At 54.4% G+C, this 24697-nt stretch overlaps 1 protein-coding gene across 9 annotated transcripts in view; it reads left to right on the plus strand.

The window, feature by feature from the left end:
* Window positions 1-24697, plus strand: part of LOC144610915 (neogenin-like) — a 139008-nt gene that overhangs the window by 94436 nt on the left and 19875 nt on the right. For 4 of the 9 annotated variants that reach the window (XM_078429908.1, XM_078429916.1, XM_078429910.1 and 1 more), the window contains exons 8-17: window positions 1354-1570; window positions 3890-4044; window positions 10895-11043; window positions 11538-11676; window positions 11768-11817; window positions 13817-13958; window positions 20112-20222; window positions 20761-20955; window positions 22156-22251; window positions 24176-24411. In XM_078429908.1, the coding sequence (XP_078286034.1) occupies window positions 1354-1570; window positions 3890-4044; window positions 10895-11043; window positions 11538-11676; window positions 11768-11817; window positions 13817-13958; window positions 20112-20222; window positions 20761-20955; window positions 22156-22251; window positions 24176-24411 (1490 nt within the window). The remainder of the gene's footprint in view (window positions 1-1353; window positions 1571-3889; window positions 4045-10894; window positions 11044-11537; window positions 11677-11767; window positions 11818-13816; window positions 13959-20111; window positions 20223-20760; window positions 20956-22155; window positions 22252-24175; window positions 24412-24697) is intronic. The other 5 variants (XM_078429911.1, XM_078429914.1, XM_078429917.1 and 2 more) reach the window with 2 other exon arrangements.

The following is a 24697-nucleotide window of genomic DNA, read 5'->3' on the forward strand; positions in this document are numbered from 1 at the left end:
TCCCCCAAACTACACCCAGATGCTGCAAGACTCCTGCAGAGAACTCTCCCTGTGTCAGGGGCTGCTTAAAGTTCGTTACACAGAGACAGAAACTCATCTGCTTTTAGACAGAGGTCGGGGGCACTGAACTGTGGGTCAGGGGCAGTTTCTGCATTGTGATGCCGTGTGGGATGGAAGACCAGAAATGCCAGGTTTATCTGGAATGGTTGTGTGGTTCCTCGCTCTGTCCATCTGGTTCTGATCATTCCTTGTCAAAAACACGTTTAAAATAGAAAACAAACAAAAACTAACGAGAACACAGTCCTGTCCAGATGCCAAATTCACTCGAGATGCCCATTGAATCTGAGAAGTGGTTCCACTTTAATGGGAGTCTTTGGGCAGAGTGTATTGAGAAGGTTCAGTTGTGCTGACATGGTGTTGTACTGTTTGTGTACTGTGTCACTGTGTGGTTGTGTTACTGTGTATGTGTTAGTTTGAGTGTGTTGCTGTGTGGGTGTGTCACTGTAAGTGTTACTGCATGGGTGTGTCCCTGTGTGAGTGTAAGTGTGTCACTGCTTGGGTCTGTTGCCAAGCGGGTGTAAGTGTGTTGCTATGTACTGTGTGCCTTCCTGTGTAGTGTGAGCGTGTCACTGTAGTGTGTCAGTATGTTACTGTGTACTGAGTGAGTGTTATGTAAGTGTGTTACTATGTAGTGTGAGAATGGTACCGTGTGAATGTTACTATGTACAGTATGAGTGTGTTACTGTGCATGTGTTACAGTGTGAGCGTGATACAGTGTGAGTGTGTTACTGGGTGAGTGCTACTGTGTACTGTGTGAGTGTGTTACTGTGTGAGTGTGTTACTGTGCAAGTGTGTTATAGTGCAAGTGTGCCTGTGTGAGTGTGTTACTGTGTATGTGTTACTGTGCCAATGTGTCACTGCCAGTGAGTCACTGTGTAATGTGTTACTGTGTACAGTGAGTGAGTTACTGTCAGTTACTTTGCCAGTGTGTCACTGTGCCAGAGTGTCAGTATGCCAGTGATAGTGTGCCAGTGTGTCAATATGCCAGAATGTTAATGTGTCAGTGTGCCAGAGGATTTGTGTGCCAGTGTTAGTGTGTCAGTGTGCCAGGGGATTTGTGTGCCAGTGTGCCAGAGGGCCAGTGTGCCTGTGTCCTCATGGTACTGTTGCTGTAAAGCCTCCCTTTAAGTTCAGCAGAGAGCTGCCCACTTGCCCTGTGTACGTTCATTTTGTGTTCCCATTGTGCTTTGGTTTGGTTTATTTTCTTTACATTTTCCCCTTTGTTTTATTTTGTGTTTGTTCTGTGTGTCACGTTCTGTGCCGTCCATCCCATCATCCCTGCCTGTCCCCAAGATGTTCCCATCCCTACTGTTCCCCCCACCCCACTGACCAGTGCCACTGCTGACCATCTAGTGACGGCCACCGCTGGACTGCTGCCCTCGGCCCCCCGTGATGTGGTGGCGCTGCTCGTCTCCACCCGCTTCATCAAGCTGACGTGGCGGCCGCCCGCTGAACCCAACTCCGAGATCCTCGCCTACTCCGTCTACTACGCCAGGGACGGCGCCAACAGGTGAGAGCTCGACACCGACAGGCATCGCCCAGCCTGCCCTGCCTCCATGCAACAGTGCCAGCCTAGCCTCCATGCAACAGTGCCCGCCTCCATGCAACAGTGCCCGCCTCCATGTGTAACAGTGCCAGCCTGTCCATGCTCCATGTAACAGTGCCCGCCTCCATGTAACAGTGCCCGCCTCCATGTAAAAGTGCCTGCCTCCATGTGCAACAGTGCCAGCTTCCATGCAACAGTGCCAGCCTCCATGTGTAACAGTGCCAGCCTCCATATTCCACGTAACAGTGCCCGCCTCCATGTGTAACAGTGCCAGCCTCCATACTCCACGTAACAGTGCCCGCCTCCATGTGTAACAGTGCCAGCCTCCATACTCCACGTAACAGTGCCCGCCTCCATGTGTAACAGTGCCAGCCTGCCCATGCTCTGTGCAACCGTGCCTGTCTCCCCTGTGGTTACTCCTCTCTCACCCCTCACTGGGGCTCCCACCGATCGCTCGTTCACACTTATCTCACTTTTGCATCCACTCCCTGCACACTGGGGCAATTTACAGATGACCGATTAACCTACAAACCTGCATATCTCTGGGACCTGGGAGGGAAACCAGAGTATCCAGAGGAAACCCATGTGGTCACAGGGAGAACATTGAAACATAGCAAATAGGTGCAGGAGTAGGCCATTCTGCCCTTCGAGCCAGCACCGCCATTCAATATGATCATGGCTGATCATCCAGAATTAGTGCCCCATTCCTGCTTTTACCCCATATCCCTTGATCCTGTTAGCCTGAAGAGCTAAGTCTAACTCGCTCTTGAAAACATCCAGAGAATTGGCCTCCACTACCTTCTGTGGCAGAGAATTCCACGGATTCACAACTCTGGGTGAAAAAGATTTTCCTCGTCTCAGATCTAAATGGCCTACCCCCTTATTCTTAAACTGTGACCCCTGGTTCTGGACTCCCCCAACATGGGGAACATGTTTCCTGCATCTAGCCTGTCCAATCCTCTTAAGAATTTTATATGTTTCTATAAGATTGCCGGGATGTTCTCCCTCGCCCTGGGAATACATAACGGCAGCCAACATTACATATTCTGGTCGTTACCACAGTGCTGTGACCTTGCAGTGTGTAATCCAGTGTCACTGCGGTTCCAGTGCACACTGGCTACATCTCAACAGTGATGAGTCTGCAATGGAGCCCGCTGCACAGTGCCATTTCCTGCGGTTTCCCCATCCTATATTCTTCCCTTCCAGATGCGTATCTAATACTTCTTTGCAATTACTCTCCAGCCTGGCTCTCATTTGCTCTGTATGTTCACTGCGTGAAGAGCTATAGCCCCTTTGTCCACTGGTAACCTTGAGCTTCTCATTCACCAGATGCTGGGGTTAATTTTCCATCATTTACCCATTCTATGAAGGGAAACGATCATTGCCATTTGCATGAACCTTTCTGTGTAATTCACTTATCCACTGTAATGTTCTAATAAACCATGGCAATGCCCTCTGTGGTGCTAGACCACCCTAACCCTCCATCCCGATATGTTTCACTATGCCCCAAGTGACTCTGGGGCTCCACATTGTACAGGATGCCACAGTCTGTGTCTCTCTCCTTCCTCCCTGCTAATCTGCAGCCCTCCATCACTGAGTCCCTGCACTTGGCTGACGATACTACCCTTGAGCACATTGTCTCTGCACTGCCATCTATTCACCTCCCAGTTTTGTCACCCTAATGGCCTGCTCCTCCTCCTGTGTGTTTGTAGGAGACTGGTTGTGTTCAGCAAAGCAACTTGTTCCTGCCTTACGTCAGATTCACACACCAGATCAAAACTGGGACAATTGGATGTTTATTCTAGCCCATTGTAGTACGGAGATGGACTGTAATCCTCACTGATGGAGGGTGTCAGTTAGCACCACCTGGAGAGGGAGGAACGGTGAGTGGTTCAGCCAGGGCTCCCTTGCCCGAGTACAGTGAGGCAGAATGCAGGCTGATGGTTGTTGAGGCGCTGCGTGTGGTTGGCCAGGGGCTGTGTACGGACCATTACAGCTGTGCTGTACAGTGGCTGTGTACGGACCATTACAGCTGTGCTGTACAGTGGCTGTGTATGGACCATTACAGCAGTGCTGTACAGGGGCTGTGTATGGACCATTACAGCTGTGCTGTACAGGGGCTGTGTATGGACCATTACAGCTGTGCTGTACAGGGGCTGTGTATGGACCATTACAGCTGTGCTGTACAGTGGCTGTGTATGGACCATTACAGCTGTGCTGTACAGTGGCTGTGTATGGACCATTACAGCTGTGCTGTACTAACGCTGTGCTGCACCCCAACAGGGAACGTGTGGAAAACACGAGTCGACCGGGTGATCTGGAAGTGACGATCAGTGACCTGATGCCGGAGGTGAAGTATGTGTTCCGAGTCGTGGCTCACAACAAGCACGGAGTGGGGGAGAGCTCGGCCCCCTTCACAGTGGCCACGCAGCCCGAAGGTCAGTGTGTGTCCCTGCCCTCTGTCTATCCGTTACTGCTCTGCCCTCTCGGCATGTCTGACCTTGTGCACAGCAACAGCCTCTGGATCCCATCCTTGTGTGACGTTTCATTCATTCCAGAGAGGTCACCTTTACTCGAGTACCAACAACTCTCTGTCATCTGTTCACGTTGTGGAATCTGCTGGGGGAGACGGAGCCAGTATTCAGCACACTGTTTGATGCTGGGTCAGGATCATCCAACTCCACACATCGTTCCTCAGCCACTCGTCCCACCTTACCCTGCCTTACCCAGTCAGTACATATCCTAAAGCTTAGTCTCTACACTTGCCTCTTGTTACCTGATCACACACCGCCCCCTCACCCAGTCTCCCCACACCCCCCCCACCCAGTCTCCCCCCCCCAGTCTCCCCACACCCCCCCCCCCAGTCTCCCCACACCCCCCCCCACCCAGTCTCCCCCCCCCAGTCTCCCCACACCCAGTCTCCCCACACCCCCCCCAGTCTCCACACACCCCCCACCACTAATCTCCCCACCCCCACCCCACACACCTCCCCACCACTGATCTCCACACCCCCCCACCACTGATCTACACACACACCCCCCACCACTGATCTATACACACCCCCCCCCACCCAGTCCCCCCCCACACCCCCCCCCACCCAGTCCCCCCACACACCCCCCCCACCCAGTCCCCCCACACACCCCCCACCACTGATCTACACCCCCCCCCACCCAGTCTCCCCACACCCCCCCCACACACACCCCCCACCCAGTCTCCACACCCCCCCCACCCAGTCTCCCCACACCCCCCCCACACACCCCCACACACCCCCCCACCACTGATCTCCACACACCCCCCCCCACCCAGTCTCCACACCCCCCCACCCAGTCTCCCCACACCCCCCCCCACACCCCCCACCCAGTCTCCCCACACCCCCCCCACACACCCTCCCCACCCAGTCTCCACACCCCCCACCCAGTCTCCACACCCCCCCCACCCAGTCTCCCCACACCCCCCCCCACACACCCCCACCCAGTCCCCACACACCCCCCACACACCCCCCTCACACATCCCCCCCACCACTGATCTCCACACCCCCCACACACACCCCCACCCAGTCCCCACACCCCCCCCCACCCAGTCTCCCCACACCCCCCCCACCCAGTCTCCCCACATATCCCCCCCACCCAGTCTCCCCACACCCCTCCCCACCATTGATCACCCCCACACCCCCCCACCCAGTCTCCCCACACCCCCCCCACCCAGTCCCCACACCCCCCCCCACACCCCCCCCCACACATCCCCCCCACCACTGATCTCCACACACCCCCCCACACACCCCCCCCACACCCCCCCACACACACCCCCACCCAGTCCCCACACACCCCCCCACCCAGTCTCCCCACATCCCCCCCACCCAGTCTCCCCCCCCCCCCCCCCCCCCACCACTGATCACCCCCCCCCCCCATCCCCTCACATCTTCCTGGTTCCCCGTGAGCAGGACATTCCAATTGTAGATATTTCCCCCATATCTCAGACTGAGCACTGGTGAAGGGATCTGCGGAGCGTTGCTTTGGCAGAAGGATGTGAGACTCAGTGATCTGGCTCACACTGCCGTCTCTCCATATTCAAAAGGAAAGAAAATATAGCTGCTGTAAATCTGATCTAAAACAAAGAATGCTGGAAACACTCAGGTGGTCAGGCAGCATCTGTGCAGAGAGAAACCGTCAATGCTTCATGTCGGGGACAATTCCTCTGTTCCTATTTCTATGGGGCATGGGAGTGCAGAAACAGTGGGCACAGGTTTAAGGTGAAGGAGGGTGATGAATATTTGCAGTGAGCTGTCAGGAGCTGGTGGAGGCAGATACAATCACAATGTTTAGCAGATGTTTGGGTGGGTACTTGAATAGGAAAGGCGTGGACAATGTGGGCTCGTGGGATTAGCAGCAATAGGCATGGAGGTGGGGAAAGGGCGTTTTGTGCTGTTTGTGTGATTGTACGATTGCCTGACCCGAGGTTTCCAGCATTCACGGCTTTTATTTCTGCTGTGCCTCTTGCTTGAGGTGCAGTGCATGTGTGGCAGGCCGTCTCTGTTCTGCCCTCACTCACTCTGCCTGTTGCAGCTGCAAGCCCGTGGAGAGGGAAGGGTTAGTTGCTGTTGAAGCAGCAGCCTGTTCAGAGGCATTCTGTGTGATCACTTGAGTATGGCAGCAGAGGCTGAGTGCCAGCCAGCAGCACAGTGTTGCCAGCTGTATATCACACAGATTAGGATCAGGGCCACATTGTCGGCTGCCTCCGTGGTTGGACACACCCATCGCAGTTCCGCTGCAGGATTGAACACCCCATTCATAGTGGACACGCACTGGCTGCACTCAGCCTGAAGAGAGAGATTGAGTTGTCCATCTCAGGGTTACCTTCACTCTGGTGATTGTGATCTAATCAGGAACTGAGAGACTGCGACACAGTTCACTAAAGACCTGTGAGTGAACCTCCTGAATGTAAATGACCTGATTATGGAAAATGTATTAGGAAAGAACTGCAGATGCTGGTTTGAATCGAAGGTAGACACAAAATGCTGGAGTAACTCAATGGGACAGGCAGCCCATTCCTTCGGTCCAGAGATGCTGCCTGTCCCGCTGAGTTACTCCAGCATTTTGTGTCTACCTTTGATTATGGGAAATGATTTCCATCTGGAGTCCTGGCTGTTATCAGCTCTTGGGAATTTTAATTTGTCAGGTAATCTTTTCAAAATATTTAAAACTATTTTTTGGAGATTCTGCAATGCTTTTTCTGTACGTACATTATAGGGGTTGTCTGCGTGTGGCTACTGGGCTGTCAGCACATTGGGCACGTGTGGGTAACTGACCAAAGGTCTCCATTTGGCAACGCTCCTCATTCACCCACATGGACATAGAACATAGAACAGGACAACACAGGACCAGACTCTTCAGTTCACACGATGCCTAGATAAACTAATCTCTACCTGCACGTGACCTAGATCCATGTGCCTATCTACAAGCCTCTTAAACACCACGATCGTACCTGCCTCTAGGACCGCCCTAGGCAGTACGTTCCAGGTGCCCACCAATCTCTGTGTAAAAAAATCTTCCCTGCACGTATCATTTCCACTTTCCCCTCTCACCTTAAAGTCATTCCACAGGTGTTTGACATTGCTATCATGGGAAAAAATTCTTGACTATCCATCCTATTTATACTGTATAATTTCATATACTTCTCGCAAATCTCCCCTCTCTGCCTGGTACTCCCCACTGTGATAGGACAAGATGCCAGCGACTGTTTCCTCTTGTCGGGGTTGGTGGTGTGTTTGGAATGGCGTGGTGTGTGGGGCCAGGTGATTGTGGGGCCAGGTGTGTGTGGGGCCAAGTGTGTGTGGGGCCAGGTGTGTGGGGCCAGGTGATTGTGGGGCCAGGTGTGTGTGTGGGCCAGGTGTGTGTGTGGGCCAGGTGTGGGTGTGGGCAAGGTGTGTGTGGGGCCAGGTGTGTGTGGGGCCAGGTGATTGTGGGACCAGGTGTGTGTGGGCAAGGTGTATGGGCCAGGTGTGTGTGGGGCCAGGTGTGTGTGGGGCCAGGTGTGTGTGGGGCCAGTTGTGTGTGGGGCCAGTTGTGTGTGGGCCAGTTGTGTGTGTGGCCAGGTGTGTGTGGGCCAGGTGTGTGTGGGACCAGGTGTGGGTGTGGGCAAGCTGTGGGCATACTTTCTCAGGGACGGGTGGGCCGCAGGTGTGTGTGGGACAGGTGTGGGTGTGGGCCAGGTGTGTGTGTGGGCCGTGTGTGTGGGGCCAGGTGTGTGTGGGGCAGGTGTGTGTGTGGGGCAGGTGTGTGTGTGGGGCAGGTGTGTGTGTGGGGCAAGGTGTGTGTGTGTGGGGCCAGGTGTGTGTGGGCCAGGTGTGTGTGGGCCAGGTGTGTGTGGGCCAGGTGTGGGTATGGGCAAGCTGTGGTCATACTTTCTCAGGGACGGGTGGGCCGCAGGTGTGTGTGGGCCAGGTGTGGGTATGGGCCAGGTGTGTGTGGGCCAGGTGTGGGGCCAGGTGTGTGTGGGCCAGGCCTGTGTGGGGAAGGTGTGTGTGTGGGCGCCAGGTGTGTGTGGGCCAGGTGTGTGTGGGCCAGGTGTGTGTGGGCCGTGTGTGTGGGCCATGTGTGTGTGGGCCAGGCGTGTGTGGGGCCAGGTGTGGGTGGGCCAGGTGTTGGTGTGGGCAAGCTGTGAGCGTACTTTCTCAGGGACGGGTGGGCCGCAGGTGTGTGTTTGCAGCCGGCTCCACCAGGCAGCAGCTGGGAGAGGTGAAACCTGATGCTGCGGCACTAATGGAATGAAATGGATCATGACTGAATAAAGCAAACAACTGTCAGGCTTGTTAGAGTTGTTATAGTTCTTTGCTTGTACTGCTAAACACCGTTAATTAAACATTGACTTCCAGCTACATGTTCACTGTGGACAATGCAGTTGGTTTCATTCTGCTCTGCCCCTGGGCAGTTGGAGAGAGGTCTCTTTGTACTCAGGCTGCCCTGCAGTGGGTGTTGCAACAACAAATGAAAGAAGCACCGACCCTGGCAGCTCCTGCAGAGGCACTGATGGCCAGTGGGCCACGTCCTGTGGGAACAATAAAACTCTGCTGGAACAGCCTGCAGCCACTGCTCTAGCCCAGCTCGAGGTGGGAGCCTTAGCCTTACTCATCAAGGATAAGTTCATGTTTGCACACCCAGCACTGATAATATCCTGGACAGCAGCTAGGATCAGGAAAACCCCCCTTTGATACAAAGCCATCCCCCACTCTCACCATATTCCTCACTCCCAGCCCACCCATCCCCACCCACTCCCCATCCCCACCCACTCCCCATCCCCACCCACTCCCCATCCCCACCCACCCACCCACTCCCCATCCCCACCCACTCCCCATCCCCACTCCCCATCCTCACTCCCCCCCTCCCCATCCTCACTCCCACCCATCCCCACCCACTCCCCATCCCCACCCACTCCCCATCCCCACCCACTCCCCATCCCCACCCACTCCCCACTCCCCATCCCCACCCACTCCCCATCCCCACCCACTCCCCACTCCCCACCCACTCCCCACCCATCCCCATCCCCACCCACTCCCCATCCCCACCCACTCCCCATCCCCACCCACTCCCCATCCCCACTCCCCATCCCCACCTATCCCCATCCCCACCTATCCCCATCCCCACCCACTCCCCACCCATCCCCATCCCCACCCACTCCCCATCCCCACCCACTCCCCATCCCCACCCACTCCCCATCCCCACCCACTCCCATCCCCACCCACTCACCACCCATCCCCATCCCCACCCACTCCCCATCCCCACTCCCCATCCCCACCCACTCCCCATCCCCACCTATCCCTATCCCCACCTATCCCCATCCCCACCCACTCCCCATCCCCACCCACTCCCCATCCCCACCCATCCCCATCCCCACCCACTCCCCATCCCCACCCACTCACCACCCATCCCCATCCCCACCCACTCCCCACCCATCCCCATCCCCACCCACTCCCCATCCCCACCCACTCCCCATCCCCACCCACTCCCCATCCCCACCCACTCCCATCCCCACCCACTCCCCATCCCCACCCACTCCCCATCCCCACCCACTCCCCATCCCCACCCACTCACCACCCATCCCCATCCCCACCCACTCCCCATCCCCACTCCCCATCCCCACCCACTCCCCATCCCCACCTATCCCTATCCCCACCCACTCCCCATCCCCACCCACTCCCCATCCCCACCCACTCACCACCCATCCCCATCCCCACCCACTCTCCATCCCCACTCCCCATCCCCACCCACTCCCCATCCCCACCTATCCCTATCCCCACCTATCCCTATCCCCACCTATCCCTATCCCCACCTATCCCCATCCCCACCCACTCCCCATCCCCACTCCCCATCCCCACCCACTCCCCATCCCCACCTATCCCCATCCCCACCCACTCCCCATCCCCACCCACTCCCCATCCCCACCCACTCCCCATCCCCACCCACTCCCCATCCCCACCCACTCCCCATCCCCACCCACTCCCCATCCCCACCCACTCCCCATCCCCACCCACTCCCCATCCCCACCCACTCCCCATCCCCACCCACTCCCCATCCCCACCCACTCCCCATCCCCACCCACTCCCCATCCCCACCCACTCCCCATCCCCACCCACTCCCCATCCCCACCCACTCCCCATCCTCACCCACCAACCATCCCCATCCACAGCTCCAGAACCTTCTCACTCACACAGAGCCTCCTTCCGTCCCGTCTCTGACCGACCCATTCCATGCTACGCTGTTGCCAGCTCCTGCTGCAGCACGTGCATCTTACGCAACTTTCCCGGTGCCGCGGATTGTTGATTTGGGAGAATAATGTTGCAGAGATTCTTTTTCCGATAATTTGATTTGGATTCTGAGCACCACCGGAGGGAATTTTGCAATCAAGCCAAGTTTATTGTTGCTATGGTGAGGCAGCATGGGTTTATCAGATTATAATTTGAGACGTTACCGAGCGTGCTGCGTGTGTGACTGTGGGGTGAAGTAGGCAGGTTTAATATCAGCAGCGTGATGTCTCTGTGCCCTGGTACTTACAGCCCGTGTCCTGCCAGGGTGACTCCACATCCGCTGTATAAAACATCCCGGCTTGCAGAGACAGTGAACTGCGTCGTTAGAGATTGTGCAAGTTCTGTTGACAAGTGCCCAATTTTATAAACACAATGTCCTCTCTCACTGGAGGGCACTGCCTGGCATCAACAAGATCCAGCCTGGTCACCTGGCATGGCATGGGTTCACTGGGACAAACCTGTGAATGGAAACTTGCTCTGTTTTCCAGTCCAAGTGCCGGGAGCTGCCCAGAATCTGGTAGCACAAGCAACCTCTCCCACCTCGATCACTGTCACGTGGCAGGAGCCTCAGTCTGACAACGGGCCCATCAACAACTACAAGCTGTACTACATGGAGAGTGGGGCCAGCAGCGAGCAGGTGAGCAAAGGATTGCCATCGCCCTGTGGACACACGACACTGCAGCAGAGAACAAACTGCTGGAGGAACTCAGCGGGTCAGGCAGCCTCTGTGGAGGGAATGGACAGGTTCTAGGTCAGGACCTTCGTCAGAGTTCCTCCAGCACTTTGTTATTTGCCTCGTGAGTGGTGGGATGACCTCTGGCAGCAGGGGCCTGATGGCAGTGAGTTCTCCCCTCTCGTGTCGAGTGTCCCAGGTCAGTTGTAGATCATCCCCACCAGCAGTTTATCCCTGGCCAGGGGCGGGACAGGGACTGGGTGGGACAAGGACTGGGAGTGGGACAGAGGTGGGATAGGGCGCAGGGGCTGGGCAATAGCCTTTACCTACAGAGCCGACAGTGCCACTGGTCTCTGATGGGATGGGCCATCTTTAACATCCTGGCTGCCAGGTGAAGCTTGGCGTAAGGTGAATAGAAAGCTGGACGTTTCAGATTGTCTGCTGGCCTCTCCCTGCAGGATGTGGATGTTGGAGCTCTGTGGTACACCATGAATGGGCTGAAGAAGTTCACGGAGTACAGCTTCAGGGTGGTGGCGTACAACAAGCACGGTCCTGGCGTCTCCACAGAGGAGGTGGTGGCCACCACCTATTCAGGCGGTGAGTGTCAGGCGTGTGAGTCTGTGTCACTAGCGTGTTGTCCCGTGTGGTATTTGCTGACATTCTGTGACTGACCTGTCCTATGTTTTAGCCCCCAGTGCACCTCCCCAGAACGTCACGCTGGAGGTCCGTAACTCCAAGGTGAGTGTCTCAGTTGTCCTGCATGGGTTCACCAGCCTCCGAACGCTCGATTAATGTGGAGCCCATGGAGAGAGCACGTGGGGAGAGCAGGACTAGGACTGCCGGTTACTGTGGGCTGCAGGCCCATGGAGAGACCACCTGGGGAGAGCGGGGCTAGGACCTGTGGGCCTACTGTGGGCTGCAGGCCCATGGAGAGAGCACGTGGGAGAGCGGGGCTTGGACTGCTGGTTACTGTGGGCTGCAGGCATCCTCTGCTGGGTGGGACCCATGGAGAGACCACCTGGGGAGAGCGGGGCTAGGACCTGTGGGCCTACTGTGGGCTGCAGGCCCATGGAGAGAGCACGTGGGAGAGCGGGGCTTGGACTGCTGGTTACTGTGGGCTGCAGGCATCCTCTGCTGGGTGGGACCCATGGAGAGACCACCTGGGGAGAGCAGGGCTAGGACCGCCGGTTACTGTGGGCTAAACATTGTCCTTGGCTCAAACTCGGACTTTACCTTGTGACTGTAGGACTGGTCTTTACATTACTGTTTTAAAACAAATAGAATTATTATTTTCCCAGTGTTCATCTTCTCCAGTGACAACTAAATCCCTCCCTGCCTGTAGCCCCATTATTGGGATGTTTTGAGTGTCTACTGTGAAGACTAGCCCAGATAGTTATTTTGAGTCTCGGCCACTTGCTCATTGCCCATTGTTAATTCTCCTGCACTGTGGGAGGAAGGTTTACTTTGGCTGTTCTTGCCCTTTTACCTGTACAAGGTCTTGGTGTCTATTTTATTTTCCACTGAAGTCGTGTTTTATCTTCACCCTCTCTTAATGTTTTTGGTCATCTCACCTGTTTATTTTTAAATCTCCCGATTCACTGGCCTTGTACTAATCAGGGTCAGGCAGGAAGATGCGAAGGGAATCAAGTCTTTGTCTCTTCTCTTTGACGTACAGTTCCATAGGTGTCAGTACCCCTCTGGATCCGGTCGATCCTAGAGCACCAAAGGCAATCTGAGCCGTGTCTCCTGTCCCAACATTTGGGGCAGGAGAAGTATCTAACCTTCCCCTCCCCTGACCCTTGACTCTCGATTAATGAGGCACAGGAGTTGGATCTCTCTGATCTTTGTGGCAGAGAGCAATGCCTTGGTTTTGGCTCTATTGTTAAGCACTTATTTCTGATGTGATTAAACCTTCTAACTGCATTAGGCTCTCGAGTGTTTACTGTGATGCTTGTATTCATGTCAAAAATAATCACTTAGGCCCTGAGAGAGGGAAATTTATGTGTAATGAGGAGGGTTTGCAGCTCATAATGTTCCTCTGGGGATGGAAGAGATGGAGATTTGTTTTCTGGATGGATTTCAGAGTTACTGTCCTTTGGGGCTGTGCAGGTTAGATTGATGTCTGGCTCTGGCTGGTATGAAGGGCAGGTGGCAGCTTCTCCACATCTCTATCTCGCTCTGTTCTTCAATAATGGCGGCTTGGCCCATTCACATGGCATTTTAGGGCAAAGGTTTGGGAGAGAGTGGTGAAGGAGAGGGGATGATCACAGTGAGAGGCGATCAGTGACAGTGCTGGCACAAGATGCTGGGTAGAAATGTAGAAGGGAGTGAGTGGAGGGAGCGCAATGTTACATCAATTCATGGTGGGGTGGGGTGTGGTATTGGGTAGATGTGAAGGAGGGGGGTGGGCTGCTGGCATGGGGTGGGGGTGGGCAGCTGGCATGGGGTGGGGGTGGGCAGCTGGCATGGGGTGGGGGTGGGCAGCTGGCATGGGGTGGGGGTGGGCAGCTGGCATGGGGTGGGGGTGGGCAGCTGGAATGGGGTGGGGGTGGGCAGCTGGCATGGGGTGGGGGTGGGCAGCTGGCATGGGGTGGGGGTGGGCAGCTGGCATGGGGTGGGGAGAGGGCTGCTGGCATGGGGTGGGGGTGGGCAGCTGGCGTGGGGTGGGGAGTGGTCAGCTGGCGTGGGCTGGTATTGCTCTGCCCTCCGTTCCTATCCAAAGCCTTTCCATCCCCAGAGCATCGTGGTGCACTGGCAGCCCCCGCCCCCAGGGACACACAATGGAGTGATCACTGAGTACAACATTCGGTACAAAAAAGACGGCCGTCGCGGGGAGACGGACTCCACGGGAGGGAACCAGCTCTCCCAGACCATCGATGGTGAGTGCGTGCTGTTTGGGGATCTGTATCAATCACAAACACAGTGTACGTCAGTTGGCCGAGTTGGGTGGGTGGTGCCGTGTACATGCGTGGGTGGTGGGGCCCGTGTACATGTGTGGGTGGGTGGGGCTGTGTGCGTGTGTGTGTGTGGGGTCGTGTACATGCGTGGGTGGGGGTGGGTGGGGCCGTGTACATGCATTGGTGGTGGGGCCGTGTACATGCGAGGGTGGGTGGACCTGTGTGCGTGGGTGGGTGGGGTCGTGTACATGCGTGGGTGGGTGGGTGGGGCCGTGTACATGCGTGGGTGGGTGGGTGGGTGGGGTCGTGTACATGCGTGGGTGGGTGGGGTCGTGTACATGCGTGGGTGGGTGGGTGGGGCCGTGTACATGCGTGGGTGGGGCCCTGTACATGCGTGGGTGGGTGGGTGGGGCCGTGTACATGCGTGGGTGGGTGGGGTCGTGTACATGCGTGGGTGGGTGGGTGGGTGGGGCCGTGTACATGCGTGGGTGGGTGGGGTCGTGTACATGCGTGGGTGGATGGGTGGGTGGGGCCGTGTACATGCGTGGGTGGGTGGGTGGGGCCGTGTACATGCGTGGGTGGGTGGGGCCGTGTACATGCGTGGGTGGGTGGGGTCGTGTACATGCGTGGGTGGGTGGGGCCGTGTACATGCGTGGGTGGGTGGGGTCGTGTACATGCGTGGGTGGGTGGGGCCGTGTACATGCGAGGGTGGGTGGGCCTGTGTGCGTGGGTGGGTGGGGTCGTGTACATGCGTGGGTGGGTGGGCCTGTGCGTGGGTGGGTGTGCGTGGGTGGGTGGGGCCCGTGTACATCAAGTCAAGTCAAGTCAAGTCAAATTTATTTGTCACATACACATACACGATGTGCAGTGAAATGAAAGTGGCAATGCCTGCGGGTTGTGCACAAAAAGAATTACAGTTACAGCATATAAATAAAGTTAATAAGTTACTATTAGTGTCGACAAAAATTTAGTCTCTGGGGTTATAAAAGTTGACAGTCCTGATGGCCTGTGGGAAGAAGCTCCGTCTCATCCTCTCCGTTTTCACAGCGTGACAGCGGAGGCGTTTGCCTGACCGTAGCAGCTGGAACAGTCCGTTACTGGGGTGGCAGGGGTCCCTCATGATCTTGCTTGCTCTGGATCTGCACCTCCTGATGTATAGGTCCTGCAGGGGGACGAGTGTGGTTCCCATGGTGCGTTCTGCCGAACGCACTACTCTCTGCAGGGCCATCCTGTCCTGGGCAGAGCTGTTCCCAAACCAGACTGTAATGTTGCCGGACAGGATGCTCACTACAGCCCCAGAGTAGAAGCAATGAAGAAGTGGGTGGGTGGGCCTGTGTGCGTGGGTGGGTGTGCGTGGGTGGGTGGGGCCCGTGTACATGCGTGGATGGGTGGGCCTGTGTGCGTGGGTGGGTGGGGTCGTGTACATGCGTGGGTGCGTGGGTGGGGCAGGCTGGTGGGGAAGGGGTTTCATTGGGGGGGGGTTGCACAGACTGAATGGTTCCTGACAGGGGAGAGGTGTTTCTGCAGCTCAGTAGGGGCCTCTGGTGGTGGCACTGTGGAGCTGCAGCTCCTGACGGAGTAGCTTCGAGCTGAACATTAACGCCAACCAATCTGGTCACAGATTCACACAGTACGAGGCTTGTCCTTGGTCTGCCCAACTCACACCCAGAGTCACCCAACATTCACACTCAGCCCTCATGGCCTCAGATTAAAGGACATTCCTTTAGGAAGGAGATGAGGAGGAATTTCTTCAGTCAGAGGGTGGTGAATCTGTGGGATTCTTTGCCACAGACGGCTGTGGAAGCCAAGTCAATGGATGTTTTTATGGCAGAGATAGATAGAGTCTTGATTAGTACAGGTGTCAGGGGTTATGGGGGAGAAGGCAGGAGAATGGGGTTGGGAAGGAGAGATAGATCAGCCATGATTGAATGGCGGAGTAGACGATGGGCCGAATGGCCTGATTCTGCTCCTATCACTTATGACCCTATGACATCATCTCCCTTCAGACTCTACCACTCACGACACAGGGCAATGTACATCGGCCAATTAACCTCCAAACCTGCACGTCTTTGGGATGTGGGAGTATTTACCCTGGGTGATCTTATCTGCATCTGAAATGATGGGTCCCTTAAATGTGTATATTTTAATGCTAGGAGCATTGTAAGAAAGGTGGATGAGCTTAGAGCCTGGATTGATATCTGGAAGTATGATGTTGTGGCGATCAGTGAAACATGGTTGCAGGAGGGTTGCGATTGGCAATTAAATATTCCAGGATTTCATTGTTTCAGATGTGATAGAATCGGAGGGGCAAGAGGTGGGGGTGTTGCATTGCTTGTCAGGGAGGATATCACAGCAGTGCTTTGGCAGGACAGACTAGAAGGCTCGATTAGGGAGGCTGTTTGGGTGGAACTCAGAAATGAGAAAGGTTTAGCAACACTTATAGGGGTGTATTATAGACCGCCAAATAGGGAACGAGAATTGGAAGAGCAAATATGTAAGGAGATAGCAGATATTAGTAGTAAGCACAGAGTAGTGATTGTGGGTGATTTCAATTTTCCATACATAGACTGGGAATCACATTCTGTTAAAGGGCTGGATGGTTTGGAGTTTGTAAAATGTGTGCAGGATAGTTTTTTCCAGCAATACGTAGAGGTACCTACCAGAGAAGGGGCAGTGTTGGACCTCCTGTTAGGAAATGAGACGGGTCAGGTGACGGAGGTATGTGTTGAGGAGCACTTTGGGTCTAGTGATCACAATGCCATTAGTTTCAATATAATTATGGAGAAGGTCAAATCTGGACCAAGGATTGAGATTTTGGATTGGAGAAAGGCTAATTTTGAGGAGATGAGAAAGGATTTAAAAGGAGTGAAATGGGACATTTTGTTTTATGAAAAGGATATAATAGAGAAATGGAGGATATTTAAAGGTGAAATTTTGAGAGTACAGAGTCTTTATGTCCCTGTTCGGTGGAAAGGAAAGAATAATAATTTGAAAGAGCCGTGGTTTTCCAGGGAAATTGGGCACTTGGTTCGGAAAAAGAGGGAGATATACAATAAATATAAGCGGCAGGGAGTAAATGAGGTTCTTGAGGAATATAAAGAATGTAAAAGGAATCTTAAGAAGGAAATTAGAAAAGCGAAAAAAAGATATGAGGTTGCTTTGGCAAGTAATGTAAAAGTAAACCCCAAGGGGTTCTACAGATATGTCAATAGCAAAAGGATAGCGAGGGATAAAATTGGTCCATTAGAGAGTCAGAGTGGACAGCTATGTGCTGAGCTGGAAGAAATGGGGGAGATATTAAACAATTTCTCTTCTTCGGTATTCACCGAGGAGAAGGATATTGAATTATGTGAGGTAAGCGAAACAAGTAGAGTAGTGATGGAAATTATGAGGATTAAAGAAGAGGAGGTACGGACACTTTTGAAAAATATAAAAGTGGATAAGTCTCCAAGTCCTGATAGGATATTCCCTAGGACATTGAGGGAAGTTAGTGCAGAAATAGCAGGGGCTATGACGGAAATATTTCAAACGTCATTAGAAACGGGGATGGTGCCGGAAGATTGGCACATTGCGCATGTTGTGCCTTTGTTTAAAAAAGGTTCTAAAAGTAAACCTAGCAATTATAGACCTGTTAGTTTGACGTCTGTGGTGGGAAAATTAATGGAAAAGATAGTTGGGGACAATATATATAAAATTATATGGATAAACAAGGCCTGATTAGAAACAGTCAACATGGATTTGTGCCTGGAAGGTCATGTTTGACTAATCTTCTTGAATTTTTTGAAGAGGTTACCAGGGAAATTGATAAGGGCAAGCCTGTGGATGTTGTCTATATGGACTTCAGTAAGGCATTTGACAAGGTTCCACATGGAAGGTTGATTAAGAAGGTTAAATCATTGGGTATTAATAGTGAGGTTGCAAGATGGATTCAACAATGGCTGAATGGGAGATACCAGAGGGTAATGGTTGACAACTGTATGTCAGGTTGGAGGCCAGTGTCTAGTGGAGTACCCCAAGGATCTGTGTTGGGTCCACTGTTGTTTGTCATTTACATTAATGATCTGGATGATGGTGTGGCAAATTGGATTAGTAAATATGCAGATGATACTAAGATAGGTGGAGTAGTTGATAGTGAGGTAGATTTTCAAAGTCTACAGAGAGACTTGGGCCTTTTGGAAGGGTGGGCTGAAAGATGGCAGATGGAGTTTAATGCTGATAAGTGTGAGGTGCTGCATTTTGGTAGGACAAATCAAAATAGGACGTACAAGGTAAATGGTAGGGAATTGAGGAATGCAGTGGAACAGAGGGATCTGGGAATAACTGTGCATTGTTCCCTGAAGGTGGAATCTCATGTGGATAGGGTGGTGAAGAAGGCGTTTGGTATGCTTGCCTTTATAAATCAGAGCATCGAATATAGAAGTTGGGATGTAATGTTAAAATTGTACAGGGCATTGGTGAGGCCGAATCTGGAGTATGGTGTGCAGTTCTGGTCGCCAAATTATAGGAAGGATGTCGACAAAATGGAGAGGGTACAGAGGTGATTTACTAGAATGTTGCCTGGGTTTCAGCACTTAAGCTACAGAGAGAGGTTGAACAGGTTGGGTCTTTATTCTTTGGAGCGTAGAAGGTTGAGGGGGGACTTGATAGAGGTTTTTAAAATTTTAAGAGGGACGGACAGAGTTGATGTGGGTAGGCTTTTCCCCTTGAGAGTGGGGAAGATTCCAACAAGGGGACATAACTTTAGAATTGAGGGACAAAAGTTTAGGGGTAACATGAGGGGTAACTTCTTTACTCAGAGGGTGGTGGCTGTATGGAATGGGCTTCCGGTTGAAGTGGTGGAGGCAGGCTCGATTTTATTATTTAAGAGTAAGTTGGATAGGTATATGGATGAGAGGGGATTGGAGGGTTATGGTCTGAGAGCAGGTAGATGAGACTAGGTCAGAGAGAGTGGTCGGCGTGGACTGGTAGGGCCGAACGGGCCTGTTTCCGTGCTGTAGTTGTTATATGGTTATCTTATCTGCATCTTATCTGCATCTTATCTGCATCTTATCCGCATCTTATCCGCATCTTATCCGCATCTTATCTGCATCTTTGTTAGCCATGGGTGTGGTACCAGAGGACAGTGGATCAATTATTGGAGAAGGTTGTGTGGGTCTGTACGTGTACACGGAGGGTGGGCCTCTGACGTATACGTGTGGGTACTTTGTGATTTTAGTGGTTGATTTGAATGAGGTTGGGTTAGGGTGTGGGTTTCGAGGCTTCACCATTACATGAGGTGATGTGGTCTGAATGTCCTGTTCGGTCTCAGCCAGTGTCTGATCCCGCTGAGACTGGCAGCCAGTGGGGCAATGGGTTCTTTAGTTCAACCACAGTACAGAACACCTCTTGTGTCTGGTCTGCTTCCCCCGTAGGCCCCTGTGTCCCTGTGCTGCCTTGCTGTGGGACAGTGGGCAAAGGTGTGTGTGAGTGTGAGTATGTGTGAGTGTGTGTGCGTGAGTGTGAGTGTGTGTGTGACTGTGTGTGTGAGAGTGTGTGTGTGTGAGAGTGTGAGTGAGTGTGTGAAAGTGAGTGAGTGTGTGTGACTGCGTGCGTGTGAGTGTGAGTGAGTGAGTGAGTGTGAGAGTGAGTGAGAGTGAGTGAGTGAGTGTGTGACTGTGTGCGTGCGTGTGAGAGTGTGTGTGAGTGTGTGTGTGACTGTGTGAGAGTGTGTGTGTGACTGTGCGTGCGTGTGAGAGTGTGTGTGAGTGAGTGACTGTGTGTGTGAGTGTGTGTGAGTGAGTGTGTGTGTGTGTGACTGACTGTGTGTGTGTGAGACTGTGAGAATGTGTGTGTGACTGCGTGCGTGTGAGAGTGAGTGAGTGAGTGAGTGTGTGTGTGAGTGTGTGTCGACTGTGTGACTGTGTGTGAGAGTGTGTGTGACTGTGCGTGCGTTTGAGAGTGTGTGTGAGTGAGTGAGTGTGTGTGTGTGTGTGAGAGTGTGTGTGAGTGAGTGTGTGTGTGAGTGTGTGTGACTGTGTGTGTGTGAGACTGTGAGTGTGTGTGTGTGAGAGAGTGTGTGAGTGTGTGTGTGACTGTGTGTGTGAGACTGTGTGTCCCGGGGGGGTGTGCGTTGTTTAACCTCTCTGTGTGTCTCAGGGCTGGAGCGTAATACCGAGTACAGCTTCCGAGTGTCGGCGATCACCATCAACGGCACGGGGCCGTCCTCAGACTGGGTGTCTGCCGAGACCTTCGAAAGTGACCTGGACGGTAAGGAAAACTGAACCGTCATTCCTGTGCCTCAGCTAATATTACATTCTGTGACGATGCCCATATTTCTGCAGTTATCCTTCATGTTTAACATTTGTTAGAGATACTTTGCCATTTCAAGTAACCAGTCACCAGCAGACCAAGCTCAGCATGAGAGTAGGGGCTCCTCAGTCCTGTCACTCCCTCCGTGTTTAGGTTTGGCATTAGTTATGTTCACCGAGGCACAGTGAAAAGCTTTGTTTTGCAGGCTATCCAATCAGATTAGATAGGTACGATCAAACCAGCCCCAAGTACAGTGGTAGATCACAGAGTAGTGCAGCGTAGTTCCCAGCACTGGCCCATCGGCTCCAGAGGCCCGCAGACACGACCATCACAGCAAGTTGACACGGGTTTCAGTTCATCGGAAAAGTGGACCCTGTCACCAACTGCAGATGCTGGTTTAAACCGAAGATAGGCACAAAATACTGGAGTAACTCAGCAGGGGGTGGGCAGGGCTAGAGAGGCTGCCCTGGTATACTGACCGTTCCGTCCTACACAGAGTCGCGGGTTCCGGACAAGCCCAGCTCCCTCCACGTGCGCTCTCTGATCAACCACATTGTGGTGAGCTGGACCCCACCTGAAGACCAGGACATCGTGGTGAGGGGTTACGCCATCGGCTACGGCATCGGCAGCCCCCACGCAGAGACCATCCGCGTCGACTACAAGCAGCGTTACTACGCCATCGAGAACCTAGGTTAGTGCCCAGACCCACCCAGCTGGGGGGGGCCTGGATGGAGGGGAGCATGGGCTGGGGTCTAAGAGTGGGGTGGGGAGGGTGGGGCCTAAGGGGCTAAGGTCTGGGTTCGGCGAAGAGGGGGGGGGGCTGCCTGCGCGGGCTAACCACTAACCTTTTCCGGGGTTACATCCGTACCCGGGGTGGTGTTGGAGAGGGACATCCTGGAGGATCTCCGGGACCGCTGGGCACCGCGGGGGGTGGAAACCATCCTCGATGGGGATCGTAATAAAGCTGTACAGGGGGTTATTTTGTATATTTGTTTGACGTGTGTTACTGGGGTGGGTTTTGTTTTGATTTATATTGTACTGTAAATATTATTTTTAATAGTTGATTAAATTATTTTTGGAAAAAACCCAGAAAAAGTTCATTACAGAGAGGGTGTACACAGAGGGGGGGGGGGGTGGGGTCATTATGGGGCGGGGTACACAGAGAGGGGGGGAGTTGTTGCAGAGCGGGGTACACAGAGAGGGGGGGTGGGGTCATTATGGGGCGGGGTACACAGAGAGGGGGGAGGGGTCATTATGGGGCGGGGTACACAGAGAGGGGGGGAGGGGTCATTATGGGGCGGGGTACACAGGGGGGGCTGCCATTACGGGGCAGGGTACACAGAGAGGGGGGGTCATTATGGGGCGGGGTACACAGAGGGGGGGGTCATTATGGGGCGGGGTACACAGAGAGGGGGGGTCATTATGGGGCGGTGTACACAGAGGGGGGGGTCATTACAGGGCGGGGTACACAGAGGGGGGGTGGTCATTATGGGGCGGGGTACACAGGGGGGGGGTCATTATGGGGCGGGGTACACAGAGGGGGGGTCATTATGGGGCGGGGTACACAGAGAGGGGGGGTCATTATGGGGCGGGGTACACAGAGGGGGGGTGGGGTCATTATGGGGCGGGGTACACAGAGGGGGGGTGGGGTCATTATGGGGCGGGGTACACAGAGGGGGGGTTGGGGTCATTATGGGGCGGGGTACACAGAGGTGGGGGGGTCATTATGGGGCGGGGTACACAGGGGGGGTCATTATGGGGCGGGGTACACAGAGAGGGGGGGTCATTATGGGGCGGGGTACACAGAGGGGGGGTCATTATGGGGCGGGGTACACAGAGAGGGGGGGGAGGTCATTACTCCAGGTACTCAGCATTGCGTTCTCTCTTGCAGAGCCTAACTCTCACTATGTGATCACGCTGAAGGCATACAACAAGGTTGGCGAGGGCATCCCTCTGTACGAGAGTACGGCCACCAGGCCACTGACCGGTAACAGCACAAGATTCTCCGTATCTGACCGCCCTGACCACGGCGCCTCTCGGGCTGCTCGTCCCTTTATAAATAACTGCGTGTTTGCTGCTGGACCTGTTGTCTGCTGTGTAGTGGGAGGCTGGTGCTGCCGCTGGTGACCTCTGGTTCACTGACAGAGCTGCCCCCTGTTCCCCAGCGCTGTGAGGACTGATGTGAAACTGAGCTGTGGGCCGGCTCGCCATCCGTGCTGCCCTGCGAGTGATCACAGCTCACTCTTCCTCACCACCACAGTGTGGCTCCCTCACTCAGTACTCCGGCAGGTAGCACAAGGCTGTGGCAGGTGTACAGGTGTGGCAGTGTCTGGGTCAGTGTGAGCGCCCGTATGTCTCTGCCTGCACCCATACTGACTGACCTCCTGCGGATTGCCAGTATGTCAGGGGTTAATGCTGGGCCAGGATAATGATATTGTGGCCCTGTGTGGAATCCAGCATCTCCCCGAATGATCGCAGTAAGCTCACGTACCCGGTCTGTTTATCAACAGTCTATTTATAATCATTGTGCTCAGTAGTGGTTCTCCTTCACACAGCCCACAGAGGTAGAGGAGTGACAGGAGGCAGAGGGTTGGGGCAAGACGTGGGGAGAGCGGGGAGTTGTGGAGAGAGCCTCGGGGACGGCCATCAGTGGAGAACAGGGTCTAAATCCCGACCGTGACGTGAGCTCTTCCTGCAACTTGTTACTTCATGCCCAAGGTCACAGTCCGTGGGGTCACAGTCCAGGGGGTCACGGTCCGTGGGGTCACAGTCCGTGGGGTCACAGTCTAGGGGGTCACAGTCCAGGGGGTCACGGTCTGTGGGGTCACAGTCCAGGGGGTCACGGTGTCCGTGGGGTCACTGTCCATGGGGTCACAGTCCAGGGGGTCACAGTCCAGGGGTCACGGCGTCCGTGGGGTCACGGTCCAGGGGGTCACGGCGTCCGTGGGCTCTCTCTGCTTCTTGTGAAACATGTAACTATTCTGCCGACTTTCTCGTTTTTGAGTGTGATTAACCCAGGTGTGTGTGCGGCTGTAATACGTGGTGTGTTGCTGTTGACTGTCCTGCTGATTCAGTCGTTGCATAAGTCAAGAGTGGCTGCTCTGTGTTTCTGTGTTTGAGCCCGCAACCGTTCCATTTGTTGGATGTGTAAGTGTGTTGTTGGGTATGTGAGTGTGTGTGAGTGTGTTGGGTATGTGAGTGTTGTTGGATGTGAGTGAGTGTGTGTGTTGTGGACATTAGTGAGTGTGTGAGTGTGTTGGGTGTGTGTGTGTTGGGTGTGTGAGTGAGTGTGTGTTGGGTGTGCGAGTGTGTTGTGAGCATTAGTGAGTGTGTGTTGGGTGTGAGTGAGTGTGTGTGTTGGGTGTGAGAGTGTGTTGTGGGCATTAGTGAGTGTGTTGGGTGTGAGTTGGGTGTGCGAGTGTGTTGTGGGCATTAGTGAGTGTTGGGTGTGTGAGTGAGTGTGTGTTGGGTGTGTGAGTGTTGGGTGTGTGAGTGTTGTGGGCATTAGTGAGTGTGAGTGTTGGGTGTGTGAGTGAGTGTGTGTTGGGTGTGCGAGTGTGTTGTGGACGTTAGTGGGTGTGCGAGTGTGTTGTGGACGTTAGTGAGTGTGTGTTGGGTGTGCGAGTGAGTGTGTGTGTTGGGTGTGCAGGTGTGTTGTGGGCATTAGTGAGTGTGTGAGAGGTGGGTGAAGGTGAGCTGTCCTGTCCTGTCCTGTCCTGTCCTGTCCTTTGGCAGGTGACGCGTTTGTGATGTTGGTGCATCAAGCTCTTGCTCTGATCTGTAACTCTGTCTCTTTGTTTATTTCTCCTCCACTTCACCCTTCCTGCTTCACTCGCTCTGCCTTCTCTCCCCCGCCCTTCCACACTTCATCATTCACCTTTTCCACAAACATTGTTTAATTTATCCCTCAGATCCTTTTGACCCTTCAGAAGTTTATTTGTTTGATCTTTTCAATAATCCCTACACTCCAGTACCAGACCCTAGTCCCATGATGCCCCCGGTTGGTGTCCAGGCCACTGTGCTGACCCACGACACCATCCGCGTGACCTGGGCCGACAGCTCGCTGCCCAAGAACCAGAAGATCACCGACTCCCGTTACTACACCGTGCACTGGAAAACCAACTACCCCGCCAACACCAAGTACAAGGCAAGTAGCTGGCACGCCCACCTGCCCCAGATCTGCCCAGCCTGGTGGTGGGGGTGGGTGTGGGGGTGGGGGGGGGGTGGGTAGGAGTGGGCTGGGGTGGGTGTGAGGGGTGAGTGGAGGTGTGGGGGTGGGTGGGTGTGGATGGGGGGTGGGTGGGAGTGGGGGTGGGTGGTTGTGGGAGTGGGGGATGGGTGGGTGTGGGGGGTGGGCTGGGGTGGGTGTGAGGGGTGAGTGGAGGTGGCTGGGTGTGGGGGTGGGTGGGGTGGGGGACGGGTGGGTGTGGGGG

Source organism: Rhinoraja longicauda, chromosome 38, assembly GCF_053455715.1.
Source record: "Rhinoraja longicauda isolate Sanriku21f chromosome 38, sRhiLon1.1, whole genome shotgun sequence".
Classification (NCBI taxonomy): domain Eukaryota; kingdom Metazoa; phylum Chordata; class Chondrichthyes; order Rajiformes; family Arhynchobatidae; genus Rhinoraja; species Rhinoraja longicauda.